This window comes from Saccopteryx bilineata, chromosome 1 (genome assembly GCF_036850765.1).
Source record: "Saccopteryx bilineata isolate mSacBil1 chromosome 1, mSacBil1_pri_phased_curated, whole genome shotgun sequence".
In the NCBI taxonomy this organism is placed as follows: Eukaryota; Metazoa; Chordata; class Mammalia; order Chiroptera; family Emballonuridae; genus Saccopteryx; species Saccopteryx bilineata.
This window is the reverse complement of record NC_089490.1, coordinates 157,325,883-157,351,333: the sequence shown is the minus strand read 5'-3', so window position 1 is coordinate 157,351,333 and position 25,451 is coordinate 157,325,883. Positions and strand designations below refer to the sequence as shown.

Below are 25,451 nucleotides of genomic sequence, written 5' to 3'. Positions count from 1 at the left end.
TCATTAGATCTTCCCACCCCAGCAAGGAAGTCGGGCTTTTTGCGTTGGTTACATATTGGAAAACCGAGGCAGGAGAATGAAAGGGCGAGGATCTGGAACCTAAGGGCTGCCTGATGCTTGTACCCGTTTCGCAGATAAGGCACTGGAGACTCAGAGAGGAGTCGGCCGAGGTAGGACCCACATTACACCGTCTTCGGCTCCGCGGCCGCTAGAGGCCACTCGAACCTCCCAGTTGCCCGCTCGCAGATGCTGGCTGCTGCCTCAACTAAGTCCCGCCCTCGGCCACGCCCCCTCTAGTTCTGTTCTTACAGCCCAGAAGGCCCTGCAGCGACCAGCTCTGTCCGTCTGGAGCCTCGTCTGGGACATCAGTCAACCCACAGCATGAGCGACACCGCTGCAACCGCCATCTTCGCGCCTGGCGAGAACTGCGGGCCCGCGTGGCAGGCGGCGCCCGCGTCCTACGACGCGTTGGACACACACCTGCAAATACTTGGCAAGCCTGTGATGGAGCGCTGGGAGACCCCCTACATGCACGCGCTGGCGGCCGCTGCAGCCTCCAGAGGTAGCTCTGCACCCGGCCACCTTGTAGCCGCTGGGGCGATCAGACCCTGTTCTCTGGCTGATGCACGTCGGAGCCTCTCCGTGCCTCTTTCCTAGCCTGGAAAATAAGGCTGCTAACGGGGGGGGGGGGGGGGGGGGGGGGGGCGACGACAGGGAAATAAAAGGGGTGCTGCAAACACGGGGTATGCACCCAGTAGATGCTCCCTGAGAACTGGGAACTTCCTTTCCAGGGGAAATGAGGCCTTGGCCCCCGAGATGGGTCTTCAGCTACAGGGCCTCTGGTGGAACTCAGCCTGCCCCTCGCCTGAGGTCGGAACAGGGGGTGGCGGTGGGCGGAGGGCGCTGCCTAGGTGCACATGGGGAGCCTTACTGCGCAGGAGACCCCACCTACCCCAGCTAAGAATAGCTCCGGGAAAGCTGAGGCAGGAACACAGCTGTGGCAGGGAGATCCTGTGCTCTGGTGTCAGAGCCTAAGGGTTGCCCAGGTCTCCCAAGGGGGCTGTTGTGTGGCGTTGAGGCCGCTGTGATGCAGTGGGTACCTCCACCCTTAGATGTTCCAGTCCAGGCCTGGAATCCTTGTCCTCCCTTGCCCTTCCCTTATGAACTTCATTGTGGGGGAGAGTGGAAGGAGGAGTGAAAAGTAGCCAAGAGATAAGCTGCATTGGTGGCATACCACCAGTGCCACTAGTTTACACAGCCAGACCAGGCTCAAAGTCCAGGATCTGACCACCCCTCCAGGACTGGGCCCAAAAGCCATTCTGCCACCTCCCTAGCAGGCCATCCCTTTTGGGCCACTGGCCAGGATCCATGCTATTCCCTTTCAGGGCCACTGTGTCCCTATGCCTACTGTGACTTCCTGTCCTAGTTTCTCTGTGCCAAGGTACCATCCCTGCACCTCCTCCTCCCATTAGCTTCCTCAGCCTGGGCCTTTTGTGTGTACAGGGGGCCGGATCCTGGAGGTGGGCTTCGGCATGGCCATCGCAGCCACCAAGGTGCAGGAAGCCGCCATCGATGAGCACTGGATCATTGAGTGCAATGATGGAGTCTTCCAGCGGCTCCAGGACTGGGCCCAGCGGCAGCCACACAAGGTGCCACCTCTGCCTGCACACCCCCCACCCAACTCCTGGGGCCATCTCAGGCACCGGGATTGGAGAGGTAGAAAGGTGCCCTCCCTTGGGAGTTCCTCTGCCTCCTCCTTATAGTGGATTAGCCCTGGGGACCCTTCACCTTCTTTTTCGTTTCTAGGTGGTTCCCTTGAAAGGCCTGTGGGAAGAGGTGGTGCCCACCCTGCCAGATGGTCACTTTGATGGTGAGGGGGGCTGTGGGTGCTGGGGTTAGGTGGAGCTTCTACCTGAATCTCCTCTTCACTTGTGGAGGGACCTTCTAAAGAACACACTTGCTGCCCTGGCCAGATAGCTGTTGGTTAGACCTTAGAGCAGCGGTTCTCAACCTGTGGGTCACGACCCCGGCGGGGGTCAAACGACCAAAACACAGGGGTCGCCTGCTTTAGGCGGGGTCGCAACCCACAGGTTGAGAACCGCTGCGTTAGAGCATTATCTTGAAGCAGAGGCTACCAGTTTGATCCCCAGTCAGGGCACATACAGGAACCGATTGATGTTCCTGTCTCTCTCTCTCTGAAATCAATAAACATTTTTAAAAAATTAAAGGACACATGTGCTGACATGTCACTGGACAACAGAGCCCAGGTGGGGAGCACAGATACACATGAAACCTGGTACTCAATAGGAATGTGGTGATACCTTAAATGACCGAATTGGACATGATACCTAGAGGAGGTGGCAGCATAGTGAACCTGGGGTACAGCTGCCAGAATTCCTGGGTTGTGTTCAAATTCCACCCCCATGTGTAGTCAGCTGTCCTGGTGTGGCTACCGCCAGCCCTGACCATGTAGCTTCTGTCCTCCCATGCAGGGATCCTGTACGACACATACCCGCTATCTGAGGAAACGTGGCATACACATCAGTTCAACTTCATCAGGGTAAGACCTCACAGAGGGATGGGGTCTGCACCCCCCAGAATGGGGGATCAATAGGATGGGGGCATCTGCCATCCACACACAGCATCCCCTCCTTCTACAGAACAGTTCTCTGTTCTGCCTCTTGACTTCTGTCTCCCTCCCAGGGCCACGCTTTTCGTCTGCTGAAGCCGGGGGGTGTCCTCACCTACTGCAACCTCACCTCCTGGGGGGAGCTGATGAAGTCCAAGTACTCCAACATCAGAACCATGTTTGAGGTACAGCAGCCACAACCGCCAGACTCACCCACACCCTTCACCCAGGCAGGCTGAGGAGGCAGATGCAGTCATCTATAATGTGGGAGGGTCCCTTGCCCCTGGGCTGCTTTATTGGGTGGATTGTGCATTCTGTTGGAAATTAGGCAAGGTACCTCCCCAGTGCCCTTGGGACAAAGGGATTCAGCCCAAGTTCCCCACTTGGTGGACAGGTGACACACCCTTCACTTGGCTGACCTCCACCTAAAGTGTACTGCTGGTTCAGCCATGCTTGTCTCAGGGCCTTTGACCAAGTTCTTCCCTCTGCCTGCAAGGAGGAGCAGCTGGGCTGCCTGGTGACAGGCTGTGACAGACAGGAAGCCGCTGCCTGAGTTTAGATACCTGAATATCATCAGACCTGGGCATCCATGTTGTCTCAGCAGTTGGGTTTGGGGTGGGGGCTGCTGCCTGGGGTCCTTGGCACTAGCAATGCTATGCAAGGAATGATAGGTACCAGGTGTGTGTGTGTACATGCACATGTGTGTGCATGTATCATGAGGCTCCAGAATCTAGACATGACCTGGCGCCTCCCCGTCGCAGGAGACACAGGTGCCCGCGCTGCTGGAGGCAGGTTTCCAGCAGGAGAACATCCACACGCAAGTGATGGAGCTGGTCCCACCAGCCAACTGCCGCTACTACACCTTCCCGCAGATGATCACACCCTTGGTCATTAAGCACTAAGCCTGGTGGACACAGGTTTAGCCACCCATATACCTTCCTCCCCCCTCAGTGCCTTCATATCTGGGAGCTTAGGCTCTAGCCTCACAGCCCAGGTTCTAGTTGAGGCAGCATTAGCTGTGTGACCCCGGTCCTCTTCCCTAATCTATTCAAGGAGACCAGAACCAGCCTCATTCAGGGGTCATGGGGATGAAATAAATGCCAACACTGGGCTGGCTAATTAGTAGCATGATGCAAAAGTCCTCTGATTTCTTCCATCCGTCCAAAAAGAAAAAGAAATCTGTTAAGTGGACCTTCAGGGAGCCAGTGGACAAACTATCTGTTCCACAGTGTCTGAACCTGTGAACCCCATCCTGCCCATGGGAGATATGCCAATCAATCACCTATGGCCCCTTCTCTCAACCAGCCAGGGTGGCTGCCCCTCCCTTCCCTGTGGTTGGCAGCTGGGTCCAGGGGGTTGCAGAACTAGGTCAGGTCTAAGAAGGGAAGCAGCCCCAGTCCCAGGTCTTCAGACTACTGAGAGGGTCTCTGGTCCCACCAAGTCAGACTGAGCCTGAAAACAGAGAAATTTTATGGCTGGAGTCTCACAGGACCCTACCACCCACTCGAGAGGTGCAGTGTCATTTGCTAAGTCTGATTCTCCCACTGTCTTGTTTCCTCTGACTCCAGACCCTTTATAGTCCCAGTGCAGGGGGAGCCCAGTCATCACCTGGCTCAAGGGGATGCTCTGGCTCCCCTCCTTCACAGTGGGGACTGGAGTAGATCAAGAGCAGGGCCCCAAAGAAGGGCTGGCATAAACTGAACCATCTGCCTCCAGGGCCTCATCATCTCTAAGGGCTGATCCTGCCCAAGGCAGCACTCATCCACCAACCTCTGGCAAAGGGGGTGCTTTCAGCCCTGTGGGCACCTCCCTACCTCCAACAGCCCTTTGCCCATACGTGACGAAGGCAAGCTTCAGTCCAGGTGGGTTTCGTGGATTTATTGACGATCACTTGGGATGACGAAGAGATCACAGGGTGGCAGTCGGGTGGCACTACCTGCGGTACCAGATCTTGAGTCTCTTTTCCCGCTTGATTTTCTTCTGCAGCTGCAGGATGCCATAGAGTAGGGCCTCGGCCGTGGGCGGACAGCCTGAGGGTGGGACTTTGCCTCAGTGTCTGCCCATGGGGAGGGGGCCCATAGCCCTGTCTTAAACAGGAGACCTTGACTGGTTTCTGGGTCCTGCTGGAGCACTACCCTGCCCTCTGCTGCCTGACAAAGGGCATGTGAACCTCAAAGGTCCCAACGGGGAGCAGTAATTACAAGCCACATTAAGCAGGAAAGGCCTGAGCCACTCAGGGCCATGGGAAGAATGACCTAGGAGCTGCAGGTAGACTGAGGGTCACTTCCCAGTATGGGGAGGGTTGAGACAGGCCCCCACCCCATTGTCCCTTGAGTCTGCACCAAAGAGGCTAGGCAGTTTGGCCCATCATGGGGAGGAGCCAGTAAGGTGGGCAGGGCAGGGAGGCCCAGACTGAAAAGGGAACCCCCAGAGAAAGAATCCTCAGTCCCTGGCCTCAGTATCTCGGGTGGAAGAAATAGGAACAGGTTGCCACCTGGAGGACTTCCCAGGACCTGATAGGCCTGTCATCTTGAGTGGCTGGATAAAGAACTGTCATGGTTACTTACTTCCAGCTGACTCTGGTGCTCAGTGCCTGGCAGTATGATCACAATGGCCCACTTAGTGGATGGGGAAACTGAGGCTCAGAAAGGAGACTTGCCTGACGTCATGTATCAAGCAATAATCGTCTAAGGGTCTGGCTTCTTTTTTTTTTTATTTTTTTTTATTTTAGAGAGGAGAGGGGAAGAGAGAGAGAGAAAGAGAGAGAAAGAAGGGGGAGGAGCAGGAAGCATCAACTCCCATATGTGCCTTGACCAGGCAAGCCAGGGTTTTGAACCGGCAACCTCAGTGTTTCCAGGTTGACGCTTTATCCACTGTGCCACCACAGGTTAGGCGGGTCTGGCTTCTTGTCAAGGTTAACAAGCCTCCAGGGTAGACTCCTATGCATCTTTTGAAGCCCCACCCACTGTACCCTCTGTCATCCACTAGGCAGGGTTGGATGCATCTCTGTCAGGCTCAATCCCCCCTAACCTCAGGGGTTCCTCAGGGCCTGTCCCAGTGCTGAGGCCTCTTTAGAGCCCAGCGCTGCCTAAGGCAAGCCCAGGCCTAGAAAAAGCACTCAATAAATATTTGCGGAATGCTAAACGAATCAACCCCATTTTCCATTGAGCTCTAATCTAATGTGGAAACCTGTTTCTCTGCCTTTGGGAGGTGCCAGCACATGCCCATGAGGCCACCCTTGCTGATCAGCCAGGGGAAGAGGCGCAGGAGTCCCGCAGGGCAGCCAGATAAAATGCACCAGTACTTTTTTTAGTATAAGTATATTCTGAGCCCTGGCCGGTTGGCTCAGCGGTAGAGCGTCGGCCTGGCGTGCGGGGGACCAGGGTTCGATTCCCGGCCAGAGCACATAGAAGCGCTCATTTGCTTCTCCCCCCCCCCCCCCGCCCTCCTTCCTCTCTCTCTCTCTTCCCCTCCCGCAGCCAAGGCTCCATTGGAGCAAAGATAGCCCGGGCGCTGGGGATGGCTCCTTGGCCTCTGCCCCAGGCGCTAGAGTGGCTCTGGTCACAACAGAGCGATGCCCCGGAGGGGCAGAGCATCGCCCCCTGGTGGGCAGAGCGTCGCCCCCTGGTGGGCGTGCCGGGTGGATCCCGGTCAGGCGCATGCGGGAGTGTGTCTGACTGTCTCTCCCCGTTTCCAGCTTCAGAAAAATACAAAAAAAAAGAAAAGAAAAGAAAAGAAAAAGAGTATATTCTGAATACCCTGGTGGACATACTTAAAATGAAAAAGATCATTCATTGTTTTTCTGACATTCAAATTTAACTGGGCACCCTGCATTTTGATTTGCTGAACCTGACCACCTGGGTGATCCTGGGTCCAAGAGGTAGCCCCCTAGTCAAGGCACATATGAGAAAGCAATGAACGACTAAGGTGCCACAACATGGCCTGACCTGTGGTGGCGCAGTGGATAAAGCGTTGACCTGGAATGCTGAGGTTGCCAGTTCAAAAGCCTGGGCTTGCCTGGTCAAGGCACATATGGGAGTTGAAACTTCCTGCTCCTCCCCCCTTCTCTCTCTCTCTCTCTCTCTCTCTCTCCCCTCTAAAATAAATAAATAAAAATAATTAAAAAATAAATAAATAAATAAGGTGCCGCAACAAAGAATTGATGCTTCTCATCTCTCTCCCTTCCTGTCTGCCTGTCCCTATCCGTCCCTCTCTCTCTGTCTCTGTCACACAAAAACCAGGGAAAGCCCACTGTGTCTGCAGGAGCGTGGGGACTCCTTTGTGAGGACCTGAAGGCCTGGTTCCAAGAGACATGGGCAGTGGACTTACCTGGGACATAGATGTCCACAGGCACGATGCGGTCACAGCCTCTCACGACAGAGTATGAGTAGTGGTAGTAACCTCCTCCGTTTGCGCAGCTGGAGGGGGAGGAGTGATGTAAGGGCTTCTTTGGCCAACCAGACCTTACTCCCTCCTTGGGGCCCTGCACCTAACCACACCTGCCTTCAATTGTAAGCAGGTGCCCAGAGTGCCAAAAAGAACAAGAATGGGATGTGAAGTCATAGGAAAGATATCAGTCACCTGAGACCAGGTAGAGCAGAACCTAATGGATGGATCCTGAAAATGATGCTTAGTGAGAAGCCAAATACAAAGGCTACAGTGTGTGATTCCATTTATGTGAAATGTCCAGAACAGGCACAGGACAGAAAATGGGTTCATGAGTTGCCAGTGGTACAGAATTGCATACTTTATTTTTTTAGAGAGAGAAGAAGGGAGAGAGAAACATTGAATTCTTGTTCCACTTATTCATGACATCACTGGTTGACTCTAGTGGGTGTCCTGACTGGGGATTGAACCTGCAACCTCAGCTTGTTGGGAAGATGCTCTTAACAACTGAGCTACCGCCTGACCTGTGGTGGCGCAGTGGGTAAAGTGTCGACCTGGATATGTTGAGGTCGCCGGTTCGAAACCTTGGGCTTGCCTGGTCAAGGCACATATGGGAGTTGATGCTTCCTGCTCCTCCCCCTTCTCTCTCTCTCTCTCTCTCCCCCTCTCCTGTCTAAAATGAATAAATAAAAAATTAAAAACAAAACAAAACAAAAAAAAAAACAACTGAGCTACCCAGCCAGGGCTGAACTGCACTTTAGAAGGGCAAACTTTCACAGTGGTTGGAAAGTCATCCCAACACACGAAGGTTGTAGGTTCAGTCCCTGGTCAGGGCACATACAAAAGTCAACCAATGGCCTGACCTGTGGTGGCGCAGTGGATAAAGCATCAACCTAGAATATTGAGGTTGCCGGTTTGAAACCCTGGGCTAGCCTGGTCAAGGCACATATGGGAGTTGATGCTTCCTGCTCCTCCCCCACTTCTCTCTCTCTCCTCTCTAAAAATGAATAAATTAAAAAATTTTTTTTTAAAAAGTCAACCAATGAATGCATAAATGAGTGGAACAACAAAATCGATATTTCTCTTTCTCTCTTCCTCTCTTGCTTTAAAAAAAGTAAAAGGGGGCTATGTGAATTTTATCTAAACCAACAAAAAAATTAAGTGATTAAACAGGTTTTAACAATGTGGGGAAATGACAAGTTAAAAAGGCAAAGAGAATGTAAATGTGACAGAGGGGGATGTCATTTATGTATTCATAAAGCAGAGAAACAGAAATAAGATGGGCTCTTGGGGTGGGGGAGTGATGGTAACCCACAAGAAGGGAGCACTCTGGGGAGGGGGCAGTTTGTATGTTTGTACAGCAGAAGTGTGAGAGTCACTCTCCTGCTCCCAGCAGCTCTGGGGTTTCCCTGAGTAAATTATTCCTCCTTGACCTCAATCAGACAGAAGCCCATTTAAAGACTGGGAGGAAACACGCCAGTGTGTCACAGTATGTCTCATTGCTGGAGCCAGCTTATGGCCACCAACCCCACCAGCACTCACCTCCCCATGGACACGACATAACGAGGCTCTGGCATCTGGTCATAGACCTAGAAGAGACAACAGGGTCTATGTTTGGCTCAACTGGGTGAAAGATGGGAGGGGGCTGAGGCCAGGGCCAGGCCTACCTTACGAAGTGCAGGGGCCATTTTGTTGGTGAGAGTCCCAGCCACAATCATGACGTCTGACTGGCGTGGGCTGGCTCGAAAGACTACGCCGAAGCGGTCCATGTCATAGCGGGGTGCTGCCATGTGCATCATCTCCACAGCACAGCAAGCCAGGCCAAAGGTCATGGGCCACAGGGAGCTCTAAGGTGGTCAACCCGTGAGTAGACAGTTGGCTCATAGTGTTTAAAGAAATGGGAGATTTCACATAGGAAACCCTAGATTCCTAGCCTTTCTTGAAAAATGACACATCAGCCATGTCCCCATGTGGCCTCCAGGCCCTTCAAATGCTTGTCACAAGCCTGAGCTTACTGCCCCAGCCCAGGGCTGCCCAACGGGAAGGTCAATTGAGCTAATCTTGTGGGTCAACACTTGCCAGTAGCTGCATTATTGGGGGGGGGTACACACACACACACACACACACACGTATTTTGTGTGTGTGACAAAGATAGAGAGAGGGACAGACAGAGACAGACAGAAAGGGAGAGAGATAAGAAGCATCAATTCGTTGTGGCTCCTTAGTTGTGCATTGATTGCTTTCTCACATGTGCCTTGACTGGGGTGGGGGCTACAGCAGAGCGAAGGACCCCTTGCTTAAGCTGGCGACCTTGGGCTTCAAGCCAGTGACCTTTGGGCTTGAGCCAACGACCATGGGGTCATGTCTATGATCCCATGCTCAAGCTGGTGGGCCCACGCTTAAGCCAGTGACTGTGGGGTTTTGAACCTGAGTCCTCTGCATCCCAGTCCAACGCTCTATCCACTGTGCCACTGCCTGGTCAGTGGAGAAAAGAAAGAAAGAAAGAAAGAAAGAAAGAAAGAAAGAAAGAAAGAAAGAAAGAAAGAGAGAGAGAGAGAGAGAGAGAGAGAGAGAGAAAGAAAGGAAGAAAGAAAGAAATAAAGAGAAAAATAAAAAAATATATAAAACTGGTAAAAAAATTTTAATACCACTAATGTAACCTAGTATATTCTAAGCCCCATCCTTCCAATATGGCCACCTGCTACTTCAAGTACCCAGCAGCCACATGTAGCACAGACCTAATGCTACAGATTTTGTTCTGGATACCTCCTTGTATCCAAGGACTCCAAATGCCAGTTCCTCCAGAGAGCCCTCCTGGAGGCCCTCAGCCGCCCTTTGACTCCTTTATGTTTGGTGCCTGATTTCCCCACAACTGTGCTCCTCAGCCGTACCTTTCTCTGCTCCTCTGCATCTAATCTGGGACCAGGAAGTGGCTTCCACTGCCCCACTGGTGCTAGTTAGTGCAGGTGACAGCCCAAGGGATGTTCAACATGGCAGGGCGACCTGACTGACCAGCACCTGAACTAGCTGACTCTGACCTGTCTCTGGGTCAGAATCAAGGCTGCAGTGGACACCTCTGTCCTGGAGCTGGAAGTCTTGGTAGGGTGTTCACTGTGATGCTGTGTGTGACACAAAGACACACAAAAGACCAAGCCAGCATACAAGCCATCAATTGGGGATTGTTAACATGGCCTGTCCTGTCTGAGCACTGAAAGGAGCCTCTGTCTTGGGAGAGAGGACATGTGTCTCTTGGGAGACATGCCATGCACATGACTTAAAGGAGGGGATAAAAGACAAAAACTGTTTCATGGCTGACTCTGGGAACAGCACAGCTTTTAAAATTTTTTGTCAGAAAGGAGCCAATGTTTTCAGTACATATTACTTATCTTGATAAAAAGGTTACTTTTAGCCTGATCAGGCAGTGGTACAGTGGATAAAGGGTTGGACTGGATGCAGAGGACTCAGGTTCAAAACCCCGAGGTTGCCAGCTTGAGTGTGGGCTCACTTGGCTTGAGCATGGGATCACAGACATGACACCATGGTCGCTGGCTTGAGCAGGGGGTCACTCGCTCAAGGCACATATGAGATGCAATCAATGAACAACTAAGGAGTTGCAATGAAGAACTGATGCTTCTCATCTCTGTCACAAAAAAAAGGGTTACTTTTACATTAAGAGAAAAAAGATCTATGAACAGAAAACAGAACTACAGAAAGATGGTGGGCCACCTTCACTAGAGGCTGAAGGTGAGACGAAAGGGTGGAACAGAGACACTGAGGGGATGTCAGGGCCAAGAGCTGGGGGTAGGGGTGTAGAGGATGAATTCTGACATATCAAAAACCTCTGGGGGAGTCCAGCTGGCTCCCTGAACCACAGGGGTAAGTGTGTGTGCTTCCTATGTGCACACATGCAAGTGTACATCAGAGGATGGAGGGACGGAGAAGGACTGGGGGCTCACCCGGCGGGCCCAGTTGACAAGGTCATCCAGCTTGGCCACCACGTACTCGCCCCGGCTGCTGGGAAGTGAGCTGGGTTTGGGGACCATGGCTCCAGCCTTGGACATGGCAGGTTGCGTGCTGGGCATAAGACACGGCATAGGGAGGTGTTAGGCAGGCAGGAATCCCAGGAGATGAGCTCTGGACACCCCCACAACCTCTACACTGGGACCTAGCACACAGCAGTGTCTCAGAGCACAGGACAAAGCTGTGGTCACAGCTGGTCCCAAGGACAGTACTGGGAAGAGCCATGGGGGAATTACCTGGGGCTGCACAGTCCCAGTACCCAGGCCTTAGTCTGCTGAACAAGGGAATGAGAGATGCCATGGATGCACCTTGGCCTGCCTTGGTGTGACTCCAGAAGGCCCCGTCTTCTTGGGAAATCAGTTTTCCCACTGGGAAAACAGGGGCCAGCTGACACACTGTTTAGCAAAGGCCTTGCTGGTCTGGGGATGTCCAACCACTGGCCCAGATGCACAGGATGGTGCTGGGAAAGAGTCTGAGGCCAGGGATTGCATAGCCCTGCTTGGTGTGGAAGGGCGCTAGAGTCACCATGGCTACTGATATGCTAGGGGTTGATGTGCTGCAGGATGTGCAGGCTACCCAGAAAGCTGGCCTCACCTGCTCGGGCCATTGGCAGCCAAACTTGCATGGACACATCGTACCTGGAGAGCCGCACCCACGCCAGAGCTGTAGAGACAGAGCAGATATGAAGAGAAGCCTAGGGCTGGCCTGTGATGGCGCAGGGATAAAGCACTGACCTAGAACACTGAGGTCAGTGGTTTGAAACCCTGGGCTTGCCCAGTCAAGGCACATATGGGAAGCAACTACTATGAGTTGATGTTTCCCACTTATCCCCTCTCTTTCTTCTCTAAAAATGCTCTGAGCCTGACCTGTGGAGGCGCAGTGGATAAAGCGTCGACCTGGGAATGCTGGGGTCGCCGGTTCGAAACCCTGGGCTTGCCTGGTCGGGGCGCATACGGGAGTTGATGCTTCCAGCTCCTCCCCCCGTCTCTGTCTCTCTCTCCCTCTCTCTCTCCTCTCTAAAATGAATAAATAAAATAAATAAAAAAAAAATTTAAAAATGCTCTGAGATGCTATTACAGAAGCTACCCTGGAAGAGGGTTGGGGAAACTGCAGCCAGGGGCCAAATGCAGCCCTCTTCCTATTCTGTAAAAGTTTTATTGACACACAGCCACACCAATCTGTTTCTGTGCTATCTGCTGCTGTTTTCACTAAGGCATAGCTGAGGTTGAGCAGTCTTGATAGAGACTGGCTTGCACCGCCAAAAACATTTACTATCTGGCCCCTCAGGGAAAAAGTCTGCTAACCTCTGGGCTATAAAGTGCCTAGTTTCCATTTTACACTACTCTCATTTTCCTCATTTTTTCTTTGTTTTATAGTGAATATGTATTTTATCCTTAGGAAAAAGATTTTATCAATAAAAAGGCTAACTCAGCCCTGGCCGGATGGGTCAGTGGTAGAGCATCGGCCTGGCATGCCGGAGTCCTGGGTTCGATTCCCGGCCAGGGCACACAGGAGAAGCACCCATCTGCTTCTCCACCCCTCCCCCTCTCCTTCCTCTCTGTCTCTCTCTTCCCCTCCCACAGCCAAGGCTCCATTGGAGCAAAGTTGGCCCGGGTGCTGAGAATGGCTCCATGGCCTCTGCCTCAGGTGCTAGAATGGCTCTGGTTGCAACAGAGCAATGCCCCAGATGGGCAGAGCATCGCCCCCTGGTGGGCATGCCGGGTGGATCCCGGTCGGGCGCATGCAGGAGTCTGTCTGACTGCCTCCCTGTTTCCAACTTCGGAAAAATACAAAAAAAAAAAAAAAAAAAGAAAAGGCTAACTCAACCTAAATCCATGCCTGCCTCAAAGCCCCTTGACTTCCCTCCATTAGGAAAACCATTTCCTTAGATCTGCCATGTCCTTGGTCCCATGGTGCTGGGTATTTGATTTCTGGGCTCTGTCCTCAAAGAGGTCCCAGTGGCCACCTGCTTTCCTTTCCCAAGGAGGCCTCCATGGGCCTGCCATCTGAGCAAATGCACAGATTGCTTTGCTGTAACAGGTAACAACTGAGTTCTCAGGGCAGTAGGGTTGGTGGACAAGGGTCTGAACCTAGGCTCTGCCACAACATGGACTGTTACCACTGAGGGGCCCACATACCACCTGCTGGAGAGTTGACTGCCAGCCCCAGTACTGGCGCTGACTTGCTATGTGACCTTCAGGAGTCAGGATTCTGTCTGTAGTTGTTCAAACCCCTCCCAGCTCTAAGGTGCTCTGATTGCATCCCCCCTTCCGGTCTGAGTCCTCCCTACAAAGGCCTCTGGATAGATGGCCATGGCCAGGACCAGAGACTCAGGCACTCACCCCAGAGCAAGAATTGGGCGGAGCAGGCCGGGAGCTGCAGAGAGAAACATAGGGTGCGGGCAGTGAGTTTCAGATAGCATGAAAGGCCACAAATTCGGGCGCCTGGGTCAGCCACATCTTTGCCTATCAGGCTCCCTGACTGGTGCACACTCCCTCTACTCTCGGTCTACCAAAATTCTACTTTAATAAATGTTTGGTAAAGAGAGGTCTTTCATAATACGGACCAGCCTGACCTGTGGTGGAGCAGTGGATAAAGCATTGACCTGGAGTGCTGAGGTCACCAGTTTGAATCCCAAGGCATATATGAAAAGTGACTACTACAAGTTGATGCTTCCTGCTACTTCCCATCCCCTTCTCTTTTTCTCTCTCCTCTCTCTAAAAAATCACTAAGATCTTAAAATATATATTTGTATATAAATGAACCAGAGGGTACCATTCCTCTTCTTAAAACCTCATAGCCCCTGGAAGAAAAGCCATGCTCCACATCCTTCCTCACATATGTCAGTGTTGCTCCGCCTTACCATCTTTGCACATGCTGTTCCATCTGCTGTTCCCTGCCCTACATGTGCAAACAACTGGCCCTTCTCACAGAGCAGGTTTCAGTTCCAACTGGATTCACAGCAGCCTCTCCAGGCTCTCTCAATTTGTATGGTGCCTGCCTCCCCAGCAATTCTAGGGCCCCCCAGGGTTCCCCAGTGTCCTCTGTGCCTTGGCTGTAGGTGATGAATGTTGAGTAAACAAACCCACAGACACCAGCACAGAAGACAGGCTAACTGCCCAGCCCCAGACTCCTGTTGGTGCTGCCCCTTCCTGAGCCTCAGTTTCCCCACCTGAAAATTTAGAGCTTTGCATAAGCTCACAGCCCAGTAAATGCCCTTCACAGATCTGCAGACCCGTGAGCTTCCATGGGAGAGAAAATACTCTTTGTTGTCACTGTCGTACTGAAAATTTACTTTTCTTTCAATTCTGAATGTTGCTAACAAACCAGAGACCCGCATTAGCAGGACCGGAGGTTTTCACCAACAGAAATCACACGTTTACCAACGATGTCACAAGGGCTGCAGAATCTCCACCCATCCTTCAAAACCACAGCAATTGGACCTGTTTCTAGATTGTGGGCATTAATAACCAAGCACCTAAATGAGGAACTCGCCTACCTGGTTTCAAGACAAAATCCTGACAACTGTCTCGGGGTAACTCTTTTCCTCTGCAACCCTGTGGATTTCATCTATGCGTTTAACCACTAATCTCAGGATGCAAGTTCCGGGAGCAGGACACGTTGGGACGCCTGCTGAGCGAGTGATGTCACCTTCCCGGGGAGTCCTGGCTCCTCTCTGGGCCTCAGTTTCCCCACCGGTCGGGGCTGAAATCCAGACGCCACCTCTCTCTAGGGAAATCCTAGGTTAGCACCCCGGGCCCAGTCTTGGCCCCTGTCGGGCCCCGCCCTGGCGGCCTCCCAAGGCTGGAAGTCCCGCGTCGCAGCGGCCCTCAGTTCCCCAAGGGTACCCTGCCCCCGGCGACCCGACCAGCTCACCCGACAGCGCCGCCATCTTGGCCTCGGCCTTCAGATAACCTCTTCGGTCCGTCCGCTTTACTATTCCGAGTTCCCGAGACCGTCGCCCAGAGCGGATAGGCGGGTTCGCGGAAACCGAAACCCAGACCTGAAATGTTCCGCCTCCGCGGATGTCCCCCGCGCCGTGGACCCCGATGCCCCACGAGGGATGAAAAGACGTGGGGAATCTGCCTCCAAAGAGTAGGAGCACTGCTCTTTTTTTTTTAAGCGGAGAAACAAAAGAGCTCGCGTCCCTGGGTGGGCTCGAACCACCAACCTTTCGGTTAACAGCCGAACGCGCTAACCGATTGCGCCACAGAGACAGAACTGGAAGAATGTTTTAGATGCTGCCCTACAAGGCATGCTTGGTCTGTAAGCACAGGGCGAGATACGCCTGCGCGCGGGCACCGCGAGATTGGATGGAAAGCGGCGTTAGCGTTACCTGCCACCCTTTCCGAAAAGCTCAGTTGAAAAAGCGCTTGACTACAGATAATGTATTATAAAACTGTACACTGGAAACCAATATAATTTTCTTTATATATTTTTATTTTTCTGAAGTTGGAAACGGGGAGGCAGTCAGACAGACTCCCGCATGCGCCCGACCGGGATCCACCTGGCATGCCCACCAGGGGGCGATGCTCTGTCCATCTGGGGCATTGCTCTGTTGCAACCAGAGCCATTCTAGCGCCTGAGGCAGAGGCCACAGAGCCATCCTCAGTGCCCAGGTCAACTTTGCTCCAATGGAGTCTTAACTGCGGGAAAGGAAGGGAGAGACAGAGAGGAAGGAGAGGGGGAGGGGTGGAGAAGCAGATGGGCGCTTCTCCTGTGTGCCCTGGCCCGGAATCAAACCCGGGACTCCTGCACGCCAGGCCGACGCTCTACCACTGAGCCAACCGGCCAGGGCAAAACCCATATAATTTTATTAACCAATGTTACCCCAATAAGTTCAATTAAAAGTAAGTACTCAACAATTTTTAAAAAAGGAAAATCCTAAAGAGTCCACTAAGGAAAAAAAAAAAAGCCTGTTAAAACTAATAAATTCAGTAAAGTTGGCAGGATGCAAAAATCAACATTACATAAATCAGTTCTATTTCTATACACTAACAACAAAACATCTGGAAAAGAAGTAAAACAATTCTATTTACAATAGCAACAAAAATACTAAAAAAAAGACAAAGGGGTTGGACTGAAGATTTAAAAGGTCCCCAATTGGACCCCAAGCTTCCTCAAGCGTTTCAGCGCCCCAGCAAACATTATTATCCTTTCCTCACAAATTGTCCCAGTTTGGTCTGGTATCTCCCTTCACCGGAATGTGTTCTCATCCTGCAGATGAAGAGCAGGGCTGCCACTCATGCCAACTTGGACAGAGCAAGATACTCAAACCCCTGCCCCAACCTCCAAGACTATATGTATATAACTTGAGTCTTAACGTCCCATTTTCCCAACCCAATTTGTTCAGGTGAATAGTTTGCAAGAACACTTTCCGCCTGTATTTTCTTTTCTTTCTTTCTTTTGTCTCTTTCCTTTTTTTACTTCCTTTTTCTTTCTCTTATTTCTTTCTTTTTCTTTCTTTAATTGCTTTTAGAGAGACAGAAAGAAGAAGAGAGAGGGGTGGGAGAGAGAGAGAGAGAGAGAGAGAGAGAAGCATTGATTAGTTGTAAGTAAATTTGCCTTACTTGTTCACTGGTCACTGCCCATAGGTGACCTGACTGGAGATCCAACCCTCAACCTTGGTGTCTTGGGAGGACACTGACTGAGTTCCCTGCCACGACCTGTTGTTTCATTTTAACAATTCTGTGGGGTAGCTCTTCCACCCATTATATTTATGGGGAAACTGAGGCCCAAAAAGGCAAAGGCAGGTGAGTGACAGAGCTGGCCTCCTAGAGAGGACCACTCCTTTACTTGTGTTGGTGCTGAGCAAAGCCAAGCCTGGTTCCTGTTCTTAGGGAGCTCAAGTTCTCTTGGGAATGAGAGGCATGAGGTCAGTACCAGGCCTAATCTCCTAATCTCGCTGCTAAATGGGTGACACACAGGAGGAAAAAAGCTGATGAAAAGAGTGGCCAGCCTGACAGGTCTCTGAAATTCTTGTGGATGCAAAAATCCTCTTTAATGGTAGTTCCCACAGATTTTATTTTTATTTATTTATTAATTTTTGTATGGCAGAGACGGAGTCAGAGAGAGCGACAGCTACGGACAGACAGACAGGAAGGGAGAGAGATGAGAAACATCTATTTTTCTTTGCGGTTCCTTAGTTGTTCATTAATTGATTTTTTATACGGGGTGGGGTGGGGTGGTGGGGACTACAGCAGACCGAGTAACCCCTTGATCAAGCCAGCGACCTTGGGCTCAAGCTGGTGAGCCTTGGTCAAACCAGATGAGCGCGCGCTCAGGCTCGCAACCTCGGGGTCTCGAGCCTGGGTCCTCTGCATCCCAGTTTGACACTGCGCCACTGCCTGGTCAGGCCCCACAGATTTTTTTTTTTCCATTTTTTTCTGAAGCTGGAAACAGGGAGAGACAGTCAGACAGACTCCCGCATGCGCCCGACCGGGATCCACCCGGCACGCCCACCAGGGGCGAGGCTCTGCTCACCAGGGGGCGATGCTCTGCCCATCCTGGGCGTCGCCATGTTGCGACCAGAGCCACTCTAGCGCCTGAGGCAGAGGCCACAGAGCCATCCCCAGCGCCTGGGCCATCTTTGCTCCAATGGAGCCTTGGCTGCGGGAGGGGAAGAGAGAGACAGAGAGGAAAGCGCGGTGGAGGGGTGGAGAAGCAAATGGGCGCTTCTCCTGTGTGCCCTGGCCGGGAATTGAACCCGGGTCCTCTGCACGCTAGGCCGACGCTCTACCGCTGAGCCAACCGGCCAGGGCTTTTTTTTTTTTTTTAATTTAGGAAAGTTCAGCATTTTCCTTTTTTTTTCTTTTTTACAGAAACAGAGAGAGAGTCAGACAGGGACAGACAGACAGAAACGGAGAGATGAGAAGCATCAATTATTAGTTTTTCGTTGAGCATTGTGACACCTTAGTTGTTCATTGATTGATTTCTCATCTGTGCCTTGACTGCAGGCCTTCAGCAGACCAAGTAACCTCTTGCTCGAGCCAGCGACCTTGGGTCCAAGCTGGTGAGCTTTGCTCAAACCAGATGAGCCCGCACTCAAGCTGGTGACCTCGGGGTCTCGAACCTGGGTCCTCTGCATCCCAGTCCGACGCTCTATCCACTGCACCCCATAGATTTTTTTAAAAAAAGATTTTATTAATTTTAGAGAGAGAGAGAGAGAGAAAGGGGGAGGAGCAGGAAGCATCAACTCATAGTAGTTGCTTTCTTTACGTGCCTTGATTGAGCAAGCCCAGGGTTTCAAACCAGGGACCTCAGCGTTCATGACTCTATCCACTGTGCCACCACAGGTCAAGCATAGTTCCTACAGATTTTTATATTTAAACTAATTTTGTATCTTAGAGTAATTTGATTTACAGAAGTTACAAAGATACAGTCCAGCTACCCCACACTTGTGGTTAACATGTTACCCTGATATGATACATTAGCACAACTCCTGAACCAGTGTGGATACACTGTTGATGGACACCCCCCTTTATTGGGTTTCCTATTTCCCCCAAAGTTCCCACCCTGTGAGTGAAGTATCCCAGCAACTAAGCTCCCAGCCCAGGTCCATATCTGAGACCTTGGGATTCCAGAGCTACTCCTCCCAAGCTGCTCCTGAATTTCTGACCCATGGGAATCAGAATGTTCTTTCCAACTGCTGGATATGGTGTGATTTGTTACAGGAGTAGTATGTTACAAGGGAAGGAAGAGTCTGTTTTAGGAACCCCTGGCCTCCTGGTGTGGTGAACAGGGGTGGGGGTTGGGGGGTGGGGGGGTGGTAGAAGGACAAAGGTGGAGAAGAGGGGAAGCACAGGAAAGCAGCCTCAGCACAGGAAATGTGGAGAAGTAGAGGCTGTGAAATCTGGCAGGAGAGAGACCCATGTTCATTGTGCAGACACACTTCTCTTGGCTTGAGATTCTTACCCTGTGAATATTTTTATTTATTTTTTTAGAGAGAGAGAAAGGGAGAGACAGACAGAAACATCTGTTACTGTATGTGCCCTGACCGAGATCAAATCCACAACCTTTGTATATATATTGGGACACTCCAACCAACCAAGCTATATATGGCCAGGGCAAGAATATGTTACTTTAAAACAAACAAAAACTATATATAATAAAAGACCTTGGCTGGTGGCTCAGTGCATAAAGTATTTGCTCGGCATATGGATGTCCTGGGTTTGATTCCTGGTCAGGGCACACTAGAAAGGTGACCATGTGCTTCTCCCCCCTCCTTCTTTCCCTTCCACAGCCAGTGGCTTGATTGGTTCAAACATAGCCCCAGGCACTGAGGATAGCTCTGTTGATTGGAACATTGGCTCAAGACAGAGGTTGCTGGGTGGATCCTGACAGGGGTCAGGCAACATGCTGGAGTCTGCCTATCTCACTTTCTCTCACTGCCCCCACTGCCCCCCCCCCAAAAAAAGCAAAAGCAGCATCAATTTGTTTCTGTGTGTGCCCTGACTAGGGATTGAACCACCACCCCTATGTTGGGACCTCACTCTAACTAACGGAACTACCCAGCCAGGGCAAATCTGCAGTGGATAGAGCGTCGGACTGGGATGCCGAGGACCCAGGTTCGAGACTGTGAGCTTGCCAACTTGAGCGCGGGCTCTTCTGGTTTGAGCAAAAAAAAAAAGCTCACCAGCTTGGACCCAAGGTCGCTGGCTCGAGCAAGGGGTTATTCGGTCTGCTAAAGACCCAGTTAAGGCACATATGAGAAAGCAATCAATGAACAACTAGGGTGTCACAACGAAAAACTGATTATTGATGCTTCTCATCTCTCTCCGTTCCTGTCTGTCCCTATCTATCCCTCTCTTTGTCTCTAAATTAAAAAAAAAAATCAAGTATTTTTTAGATAAGTAACAGACTTGTAGAGGTGCTAACTATGCAATGAGAGTCCCCACTCCAAGGAGTGGTTCTGTAGAAATGAGCTACTTCCCTGTGGGTGGGTTTGACTATTCTGCTGTAGAGGTTGGTGCTGGGAGTCAACTGACCATAGGGAAGTTGTCTGTGTGGTCTCAGGGTCTCAGGGTCCAAATGAGGTTCAGTGGAGGGCTGGGCTGGGGAAGGTAGGGGTGGAGGAAAGGGCCTCAGGAGGTCCACAGTGTAGGACAAGGTGGCAGCATAAAGAGCCCACTGGAGGTGCTGGCAGCTTCAAGCATCTAGTAAGACAAAGCCCTAGGGGAAGCAGAAGAGGTAGGCAAGAGTCACTGCCTCCACGACGGTGATGGAAAGGCAGCAAGACCCACATCAGTTTATGGCGGTGCTCTTGGCAAGTGGCTGGGGCCAAGGATGCTGCTCAACAATCCCCCTCTCAAATACCTAGGACATCTCCCCACCCCCAAACATCAGAAGTACAGAGGGGAGAGCATGCTGTAAGGGAAAAGGCTCAGCTGCCAGAATACTTGAGAGAAGCCATCATCATGGCGAATGGGGGAGATGCAGGAGGGTGTGGATGGGTGGGGTGCCATAGCTGTGCCTTGCCTTGTGTTGGCATCTTCTCCATCCTTCAAAAGCAGCTGGAGTGGCACTGGCTTCTACAGTGGCAGTAGCCACCTCATAGGCCATCTAGGATATTCCTCACTTAACAGATAAGCTGGCTGTTATTTCCTGAACTACGACCACTACCCATTTAGAGGGAAAACAGACCCCCATTCACCTCGCTCGCCACTGCTGCTACCGTGCCTCAGGATCAAGTGTGAAGACAAATTTTTAGAATCCACAAAAACACAGAGTGCACTGAGAACACCTGTTGTGTGTGGGACCAGGATGTGGGTTAGAAATGTCCCCAGATGAGGTAGGGGTTGGACCCCACAAACTCAAGAAAGCTGTCAGAATTCCTAAATTGCATTTACTTCTCATCTGAATGGTTCAAGTCCACAAGCACAGCATTGGAACATAGTGAAGATTAGCAAATAAAAAGGAATTTAAAAATACCTCACAGGCCTGACCAGGCAGTGGCGCAGTGGATAGAGCATTGAACTGGGATGAGGAAGACCCAGGTTCGAGACCCCGAGGTCCCCAGCTTGAGTGCGGACTCAGCTGGTCTGAGCAAGGCTCACCAGCTTGGACCCAGGGTCACTGGCTCCAGCAAGGGGTTGCTCGGTCTGCTGTAGTCCCACGGTCAAGGCACATATGAGAAAGCAATCAATGAACAACTAAGGTCTTGCAACGAGAAACTAATGATTGATGCTTCTCATCTCTTTCCGTTCATATCTATCCCTCTGTCTCTGTAAAAAAATAAATTAAAAATACTTCACAGTAACAGAATAGGTCCATGCAGGCCACAGGATTTCCACAGGGCTTCATGGGCATTTGTCACCTGAGAGCAGCCAGTGTATTTGTACATCAGAGACTGTTCTCAGCTGACTGGTCTCAAAGAGGTTCACTGTTAGAAGACGGCACTGTCAAGACTTTCAGACTTTTCAGGAAGGGAGCCAGGCCCATTTTGATAGTACTGGTAAGGACTGTCTTCTGTGGAGACAGAGGACTCTATCCAGGAAGTGACCTATGCAGGTGTGCAGGGCCAGGTTACTAGGCATCAGGAGCCTTCATATTGGATGCAGACCCCCACTCACCATGGTTTTGGTTTTGGGCCACCAATCCCTCCCACTCAAGCCTGGCCCCAGATGGTCACCCCTTTGGCCAACCTATGAGGGATGACAGCAGGGCCACCAGAGCCATGTAAAAGGATTTCCTGCTCTTAGATTTGAGCAAAATCAACTGAGATAAATACCACCAGAAGGGTTCTGGGACCCTGATATCACACATCTCCCCAGTTGCATCCTACTAACCAACCAGAGGTGATTTCTGCAGCTCCCTGCTCTGACATCCCCTTGAGGCACCAGGCCACCCATCTTTAAGCATCCTATGAGAATCTCATGACTGCCCTCCACTGACATTTCTATCCAGTGATGGGGACATCAGAAGAAAGCATGCTGACCTCAGCCTGGGGTGACAATAAAGCAAGGGTCTTGTTGATGGGGCAGGGCCATCGTTAACATCACCGATGTTTATTGCCACATAGAGTTTTGCATCAACTTAGAATAAATAACACTGGTGTGCAGCTCTCACTGGAACCCATCTACGTTCAAGGCCTGGCCAAGTGAATGAGGCATGGGCCTGCACACAGCTGAGGTCCCAAGCCAAGGGTCCCTTGAGGCCATGGGACCTGTCCCATGAGTCTGGCAGGAATGAGAGCCCAATTCTGCAGCTTCCAGACCAAGAGCCAGGGCCAGGGTGTGTATAAGATGACTGTAGATATCCATATGGGACTAGCAAACACACAGGAGTTTAATAGCTACCCATGCACTTACCAAGACCACAGGGTTGGCTGGGTGGTGACAATGCTCAGCCCTGGGACAGATGCTGTCACGCATGGAAATCCATAGGGACAGGCAACCTCGACATCCATCTGGAGTACAGACTCACCCCTGCCCCCACAAGATGGAACAGAAACAGGCCACAGAAAGATTTATTTCTGTCTCATCCTGCACAATCAATGCAGCAAATGCTAAAGTGCGAGAAAGCAGCTGGTCTTTGATTCCACACTGGTTTTTCTGAAAAAATGTACAAGGAGGCACAGCAAACTCAGAAACCATCTTAAGAAACCATACAGAGGAGAAAAAAATGGAAAAATATACATTTCTGGAGTAATACAATCATATCAGACTTTTTTTAAAATTCCTGTTTAATATTGGATACAATGCTTTTTAACATAAAAAGACAAATGTGTACCTTAGTATTAAACTATTCCATACAGTCACAAGTAATAATATAAAGCAAAAGAAGTCATTTTTGTTCTTAAAGACCCTTCAGGAACTGTACCTTCCCCAAAAAGTCACAAGAAGAGAATCCACAGACAGATCTGATGTACACATCTCCCCAGTTCTGTCTTCAGAAAACATGTGACCGAACAGGGACCTCTGCTAACTCTCACTATACATGATGGCGCCTTCCCATGTCAGCATCGCTGGTTCCTTTCTTCTAGAAGCTGGTTGTCAAATATTTCTTTTTCCCTTCAGAAAACAAAAGGTGACAATTTCATTTTATTAATTACTTGTGTTTTAAATAGTATGGAACACAGGAGTTAGTGTATGATGGGGACAGAGTTTCAGTTTGGGAAGATGAAAGTCCTAGAGACGATGGTGGAGATGGTTGTACAACAATGTGAATGAATTTTATGCTGAACTGTGCACTTAAAAATGGTTAAGAGCCCTGGCCGGTTGGCTCAGCGGTAGAGCGTCGGCCTAGTGTGCGGAGGACCTGGGTTTGATTCCCAGCCAGGGCACACAGGAGAAGCGCTCATTTGCTTCTCCACCCCTCCGCCGCGCCTTCCTCTCTGTCTCTCTCTTCCCCTCCCGCCGCCAAGACTCCATTGGAGTGGAGATGGCCCAGGTGCTGGGGATGGCTCTGTGGCCTCTGCCTCAGGCGCTAGAGTGGCTCTGGTTGCAACATGGCGACGCCCAGGATGGGCAGACCGTTGCCCCATGGTGGGTGTGCCGGGTGGATCCCGGTCGGACGCATGCGGGAGTCTGTCTGGCTGTCTCTCCCTGTTTCCAGCTTCAGAAAAATGCAAAAAAAAAAAAAAAATGGTTAAGACAAACAACTAAGGTGTTGCAATGCGCAACGAAAAACTAATGTTTGATGCTTCTCATCTCTCTGTTCCTGTCTGTCTGTCCCTGTCTATCCCTCTCTGACTCTGTCTCTGTAAAAAATAAAAAAAATAAAAAAATGGTTAAGACGACTCTGGCCTGTTGGCTCACTGGTAGAGCATCAGCCTGGCATGTGAATGTCCCAGGTTCAATTCCCAGCCAGGGCACACAGGAGAATCGCCCACCTGCTTCACCACTCCTTCCCTTCTCCTTTCTCTCCATCTCTCTTTTCCTCTCCTGCAGCCAAGGTACCATTGGAACAAAGTTGGCCCAGGCACTGAAGATGGCTCCATGGCCTCCGCCTCAGGCACTAGAATGGCTCCGGCTGCATAGGAGCAATGCCCCAGATGGGCAGAGCAATGCCCCAGATGGGCACAGCATTGCCCTCTAGTGGGCTTGCCAAGTGGATCCCGGTCAGGCGCATGCAGAAATCTGTCTCTCTGCCTCCCCACTTCTTGCTTCAGAAAATAAATAAAATAAAATAGTTAAGATGATAAAGTGTTATGTATATTTTATCACAATTAAATAAAAATAAATCTTAGAAGTATGAAATACCAAATTGTCCTAATTGTCCTTAAGTAACTGTTAAGAAAAATTGTGCTAACAATCACTTGGGTAGCCACCACATTCAGGATAAACAAGGAACATCAATTCTTTTTATTTTAGAGAGAGGCAGAAAGAGAGAGAGACACAGGAACATATGTATGTGCCCTGACTGGGAATCGAACCAACAACCTGTGCTTCAGGATGATGCTCCAATCAACCGAACTACCCAGCCCAGGCTTTTTTATTTATTGACTTTTAGAGGCACAGAGAGAGGGAGGAAAGAGACAGGGAGAGGAAAGGGAAGCATTCATTTGTTGTTCCACTCAGTCATGCATTCATTGGTTGCTTCCCGTGTGTGCCCTAACTAGGGATTGAACCTGCAGCCTTGTCATTTAAGGATGACACTCTGAGCCAGGGGTCCCCAAACTGCGGCCCCGAGGCCATTTATCCGGCCCCCGTCGCACTTCCGGAAGGGGCACCTCTTTCATTGGAGGTCAGTGAGAGGAGCACAGTTCCCACTGAAATAATGGTTTGTTGATTTAAATTTACTTGTTCTTTATTTTAAATATTGTTATTTGTTCCCATTTTGTTTTTTTTACTTTAAAATAAGATATGTGCAGGCCCTGGCCGGTTGGCTCAGTGGCAGAGCATCGGCCTGGTGTGCAGGAGTCCCAGGTTCGATTCCCGGCCAGGGCACACAGGAGAAGCGACCATCTGCTTCTCCAGTCCCCCCCTCTCCTTCCTCTCTGTCTCCCCCCCCACCCCTGCAGCCAAGGCTCCACTGGAGCAAAGTTGGCCCGGGCGCTGGGGATGGCTCTATGGCCTCTGCCTCAGGCGCTAGAATGGCTCTGGTTGCAACAGAGCTACGCCCTGGATGGGCGGAGCATTGCCCCCTGGTGGGCATGCCGGGTGGATTCCGGTCGGACGCATGCAGGAGTCTGTCTGACTGCCTCCCCATTTCCAACTTCAAAAAAATACAAACAAATAAATAAATAAAATAAAATATGTGCAGTGTGCATAGGGATTTGTTCATAGTTTTTTTGTTTTGTTTTGTTTTGTATTTTTCTGAAGCTGGAAACGGGGAGAGACAGTCAGACAGACTCCCGCATGCGCCCAACCGGGATCCACCTGGCATGCCCACCAGGGGGCGATGCTCTGCCCCTCCGGGGCGTCGCTCTGCCACAACCAGAGCCACTCCAGCGCCTGAGGCAGAGGCCAAGGAG

At 51.0% G+C, this 25,451-nt stretch overlaps 3 protein-coding genes and 1 non-coding gene across 8 annotated transcripts in view; 1 reads left to right on the top strand and 3 right to left on the bottom strand.

The window, feature by feature from the left end:
• Positions 1 to 293: 293 nt before the first annotated feature.
• On the top strand, positions 294 to 3,754 carry GAMT (guanidinoacetate N-methyltransferase). The gene is made up of 6 exons (XM_066277786.1): positions 294 to 562; positions 1,504 to 1,649; positions 1,807 to 1,870; positions 2,493 to 2,560; positions 2,704 to 2,814; positions 3,391 to 3,754. The coding sequence occupies exons 1-6, from the start codon at positions 382 to 384 to the stop codon at positions 3,529 to 3,531; spliced, it is 711 nt and encodes a 236-aa protein (XP_066133883.1). The 5' UTR covers positions 294 to 381; the 3' UTR covers positions 3,532 to 3,754.
• A 738-nt stretch (positions 3,755 to 4,492) lies between these two features.
• Positions 4,493 to 15,060, bottom strand: NDUFS7 (NADH:ubiquinone oxidoreductase core subunit S7). Its single transcript, XM_066277796.1, has 8 exons — positions 14,912 to 15,060; positions 13,378 to 13,411; positions 11,630 to 11,698; positions 10,972 to 11,089; positions 8,683 to 8,862; positions 8,558 to 8,604; positions 6,959 to 7,047; positions 4,493 to 4,659 (listed from the first exon to the last, which is right to left on the bottom strand). The coding sequence occupies exons 1-8, from the start codon at positions 14,925 to 14,927 to the stop codon at positions 4,562 to 4,564; spliced, it is 651 nt and encodes a 216-aa protein (XP_066133893.1). The 5' UTR covers positions 14,928 to 15,060; the 3' UTR covers positions 4,493 to 4,561.
• Positions 15,061 to 15,178: 118 nt separating this feature from the next.
• TRNAN-GUU (transfer RNA asparagine (anticodon GUU)) lies at positions 15,179 to 15,252 on the bottom strand. The gene has a single exon. It is a non-coding gene; the product is annotated as a tRNA-Asn (tRNA).
• Positions 15,253 to 22,484: 7,232 nt separating this feature from the next.
• Positions 22,485 to 25,451, bottom strand: part of PWWP3A (PWWP domain containing 3A, DNA repair factor) — a 32,952-nt gene continuing 29,985 nt past the window's right edge. For all 5 annotated transcript variants that reach the window (XM_066277690.1, XM_066277705.1, XM_066277718.1 and 2 more), the window contains exon 14: positions 22,485 to 23,046. In XM_066277690.1, coding sequence (XP_066133787.1) covers positions 22,992 to 23,046 — 55 coding nt within the window. In that variant the 3' untranslated portion in view covers positions 22,485 to 22,991. The remainder of the gene's footprint in view (positions 23,047 to 25,451) is intronic.

Bases quoted from the DNA above. Each gene is read 5' to 3' on its own strand.
- GAMT (XM_066277786.1), top strand. From the start codon at position 382: ATGAGCGACACCGCTGCAACCGCCATCTTCGCGCCTGGCGAGAACTGC. The intron at 2,561-2,703 runs GTAAGACCTCAC...TCTCCCTCCCAG, and splicing joins ATCAGTTCAACTTCATCAGG to GGCCACGCTTTTCGTCTGCT. The intron at 2,815-3,390 runs GTACAGCAGCCA...TCCCCGTCGCAG, and splicing joins ACATCAGAACCATGTTTGAG to GAGACACAGGTGCCCGCGCT.
- NDUFS7 (XM_066277796.1), bottom strand. The intron at 11,090-11,629 runs GTGAGGCCAGCT...TCTTATGCCCAG, and splicing joins GCTGCCAATGGCCCGAGCAG to CACGCAACCTGCCATGTCCA. The intron at 8,863-10,971 runs GTGAGCCCCCAG...TGACCACCTTAG, and splicing joins TTGTCAACTGGGCCCGCCGG to AGCTCCCTGTGGCCCATGAC.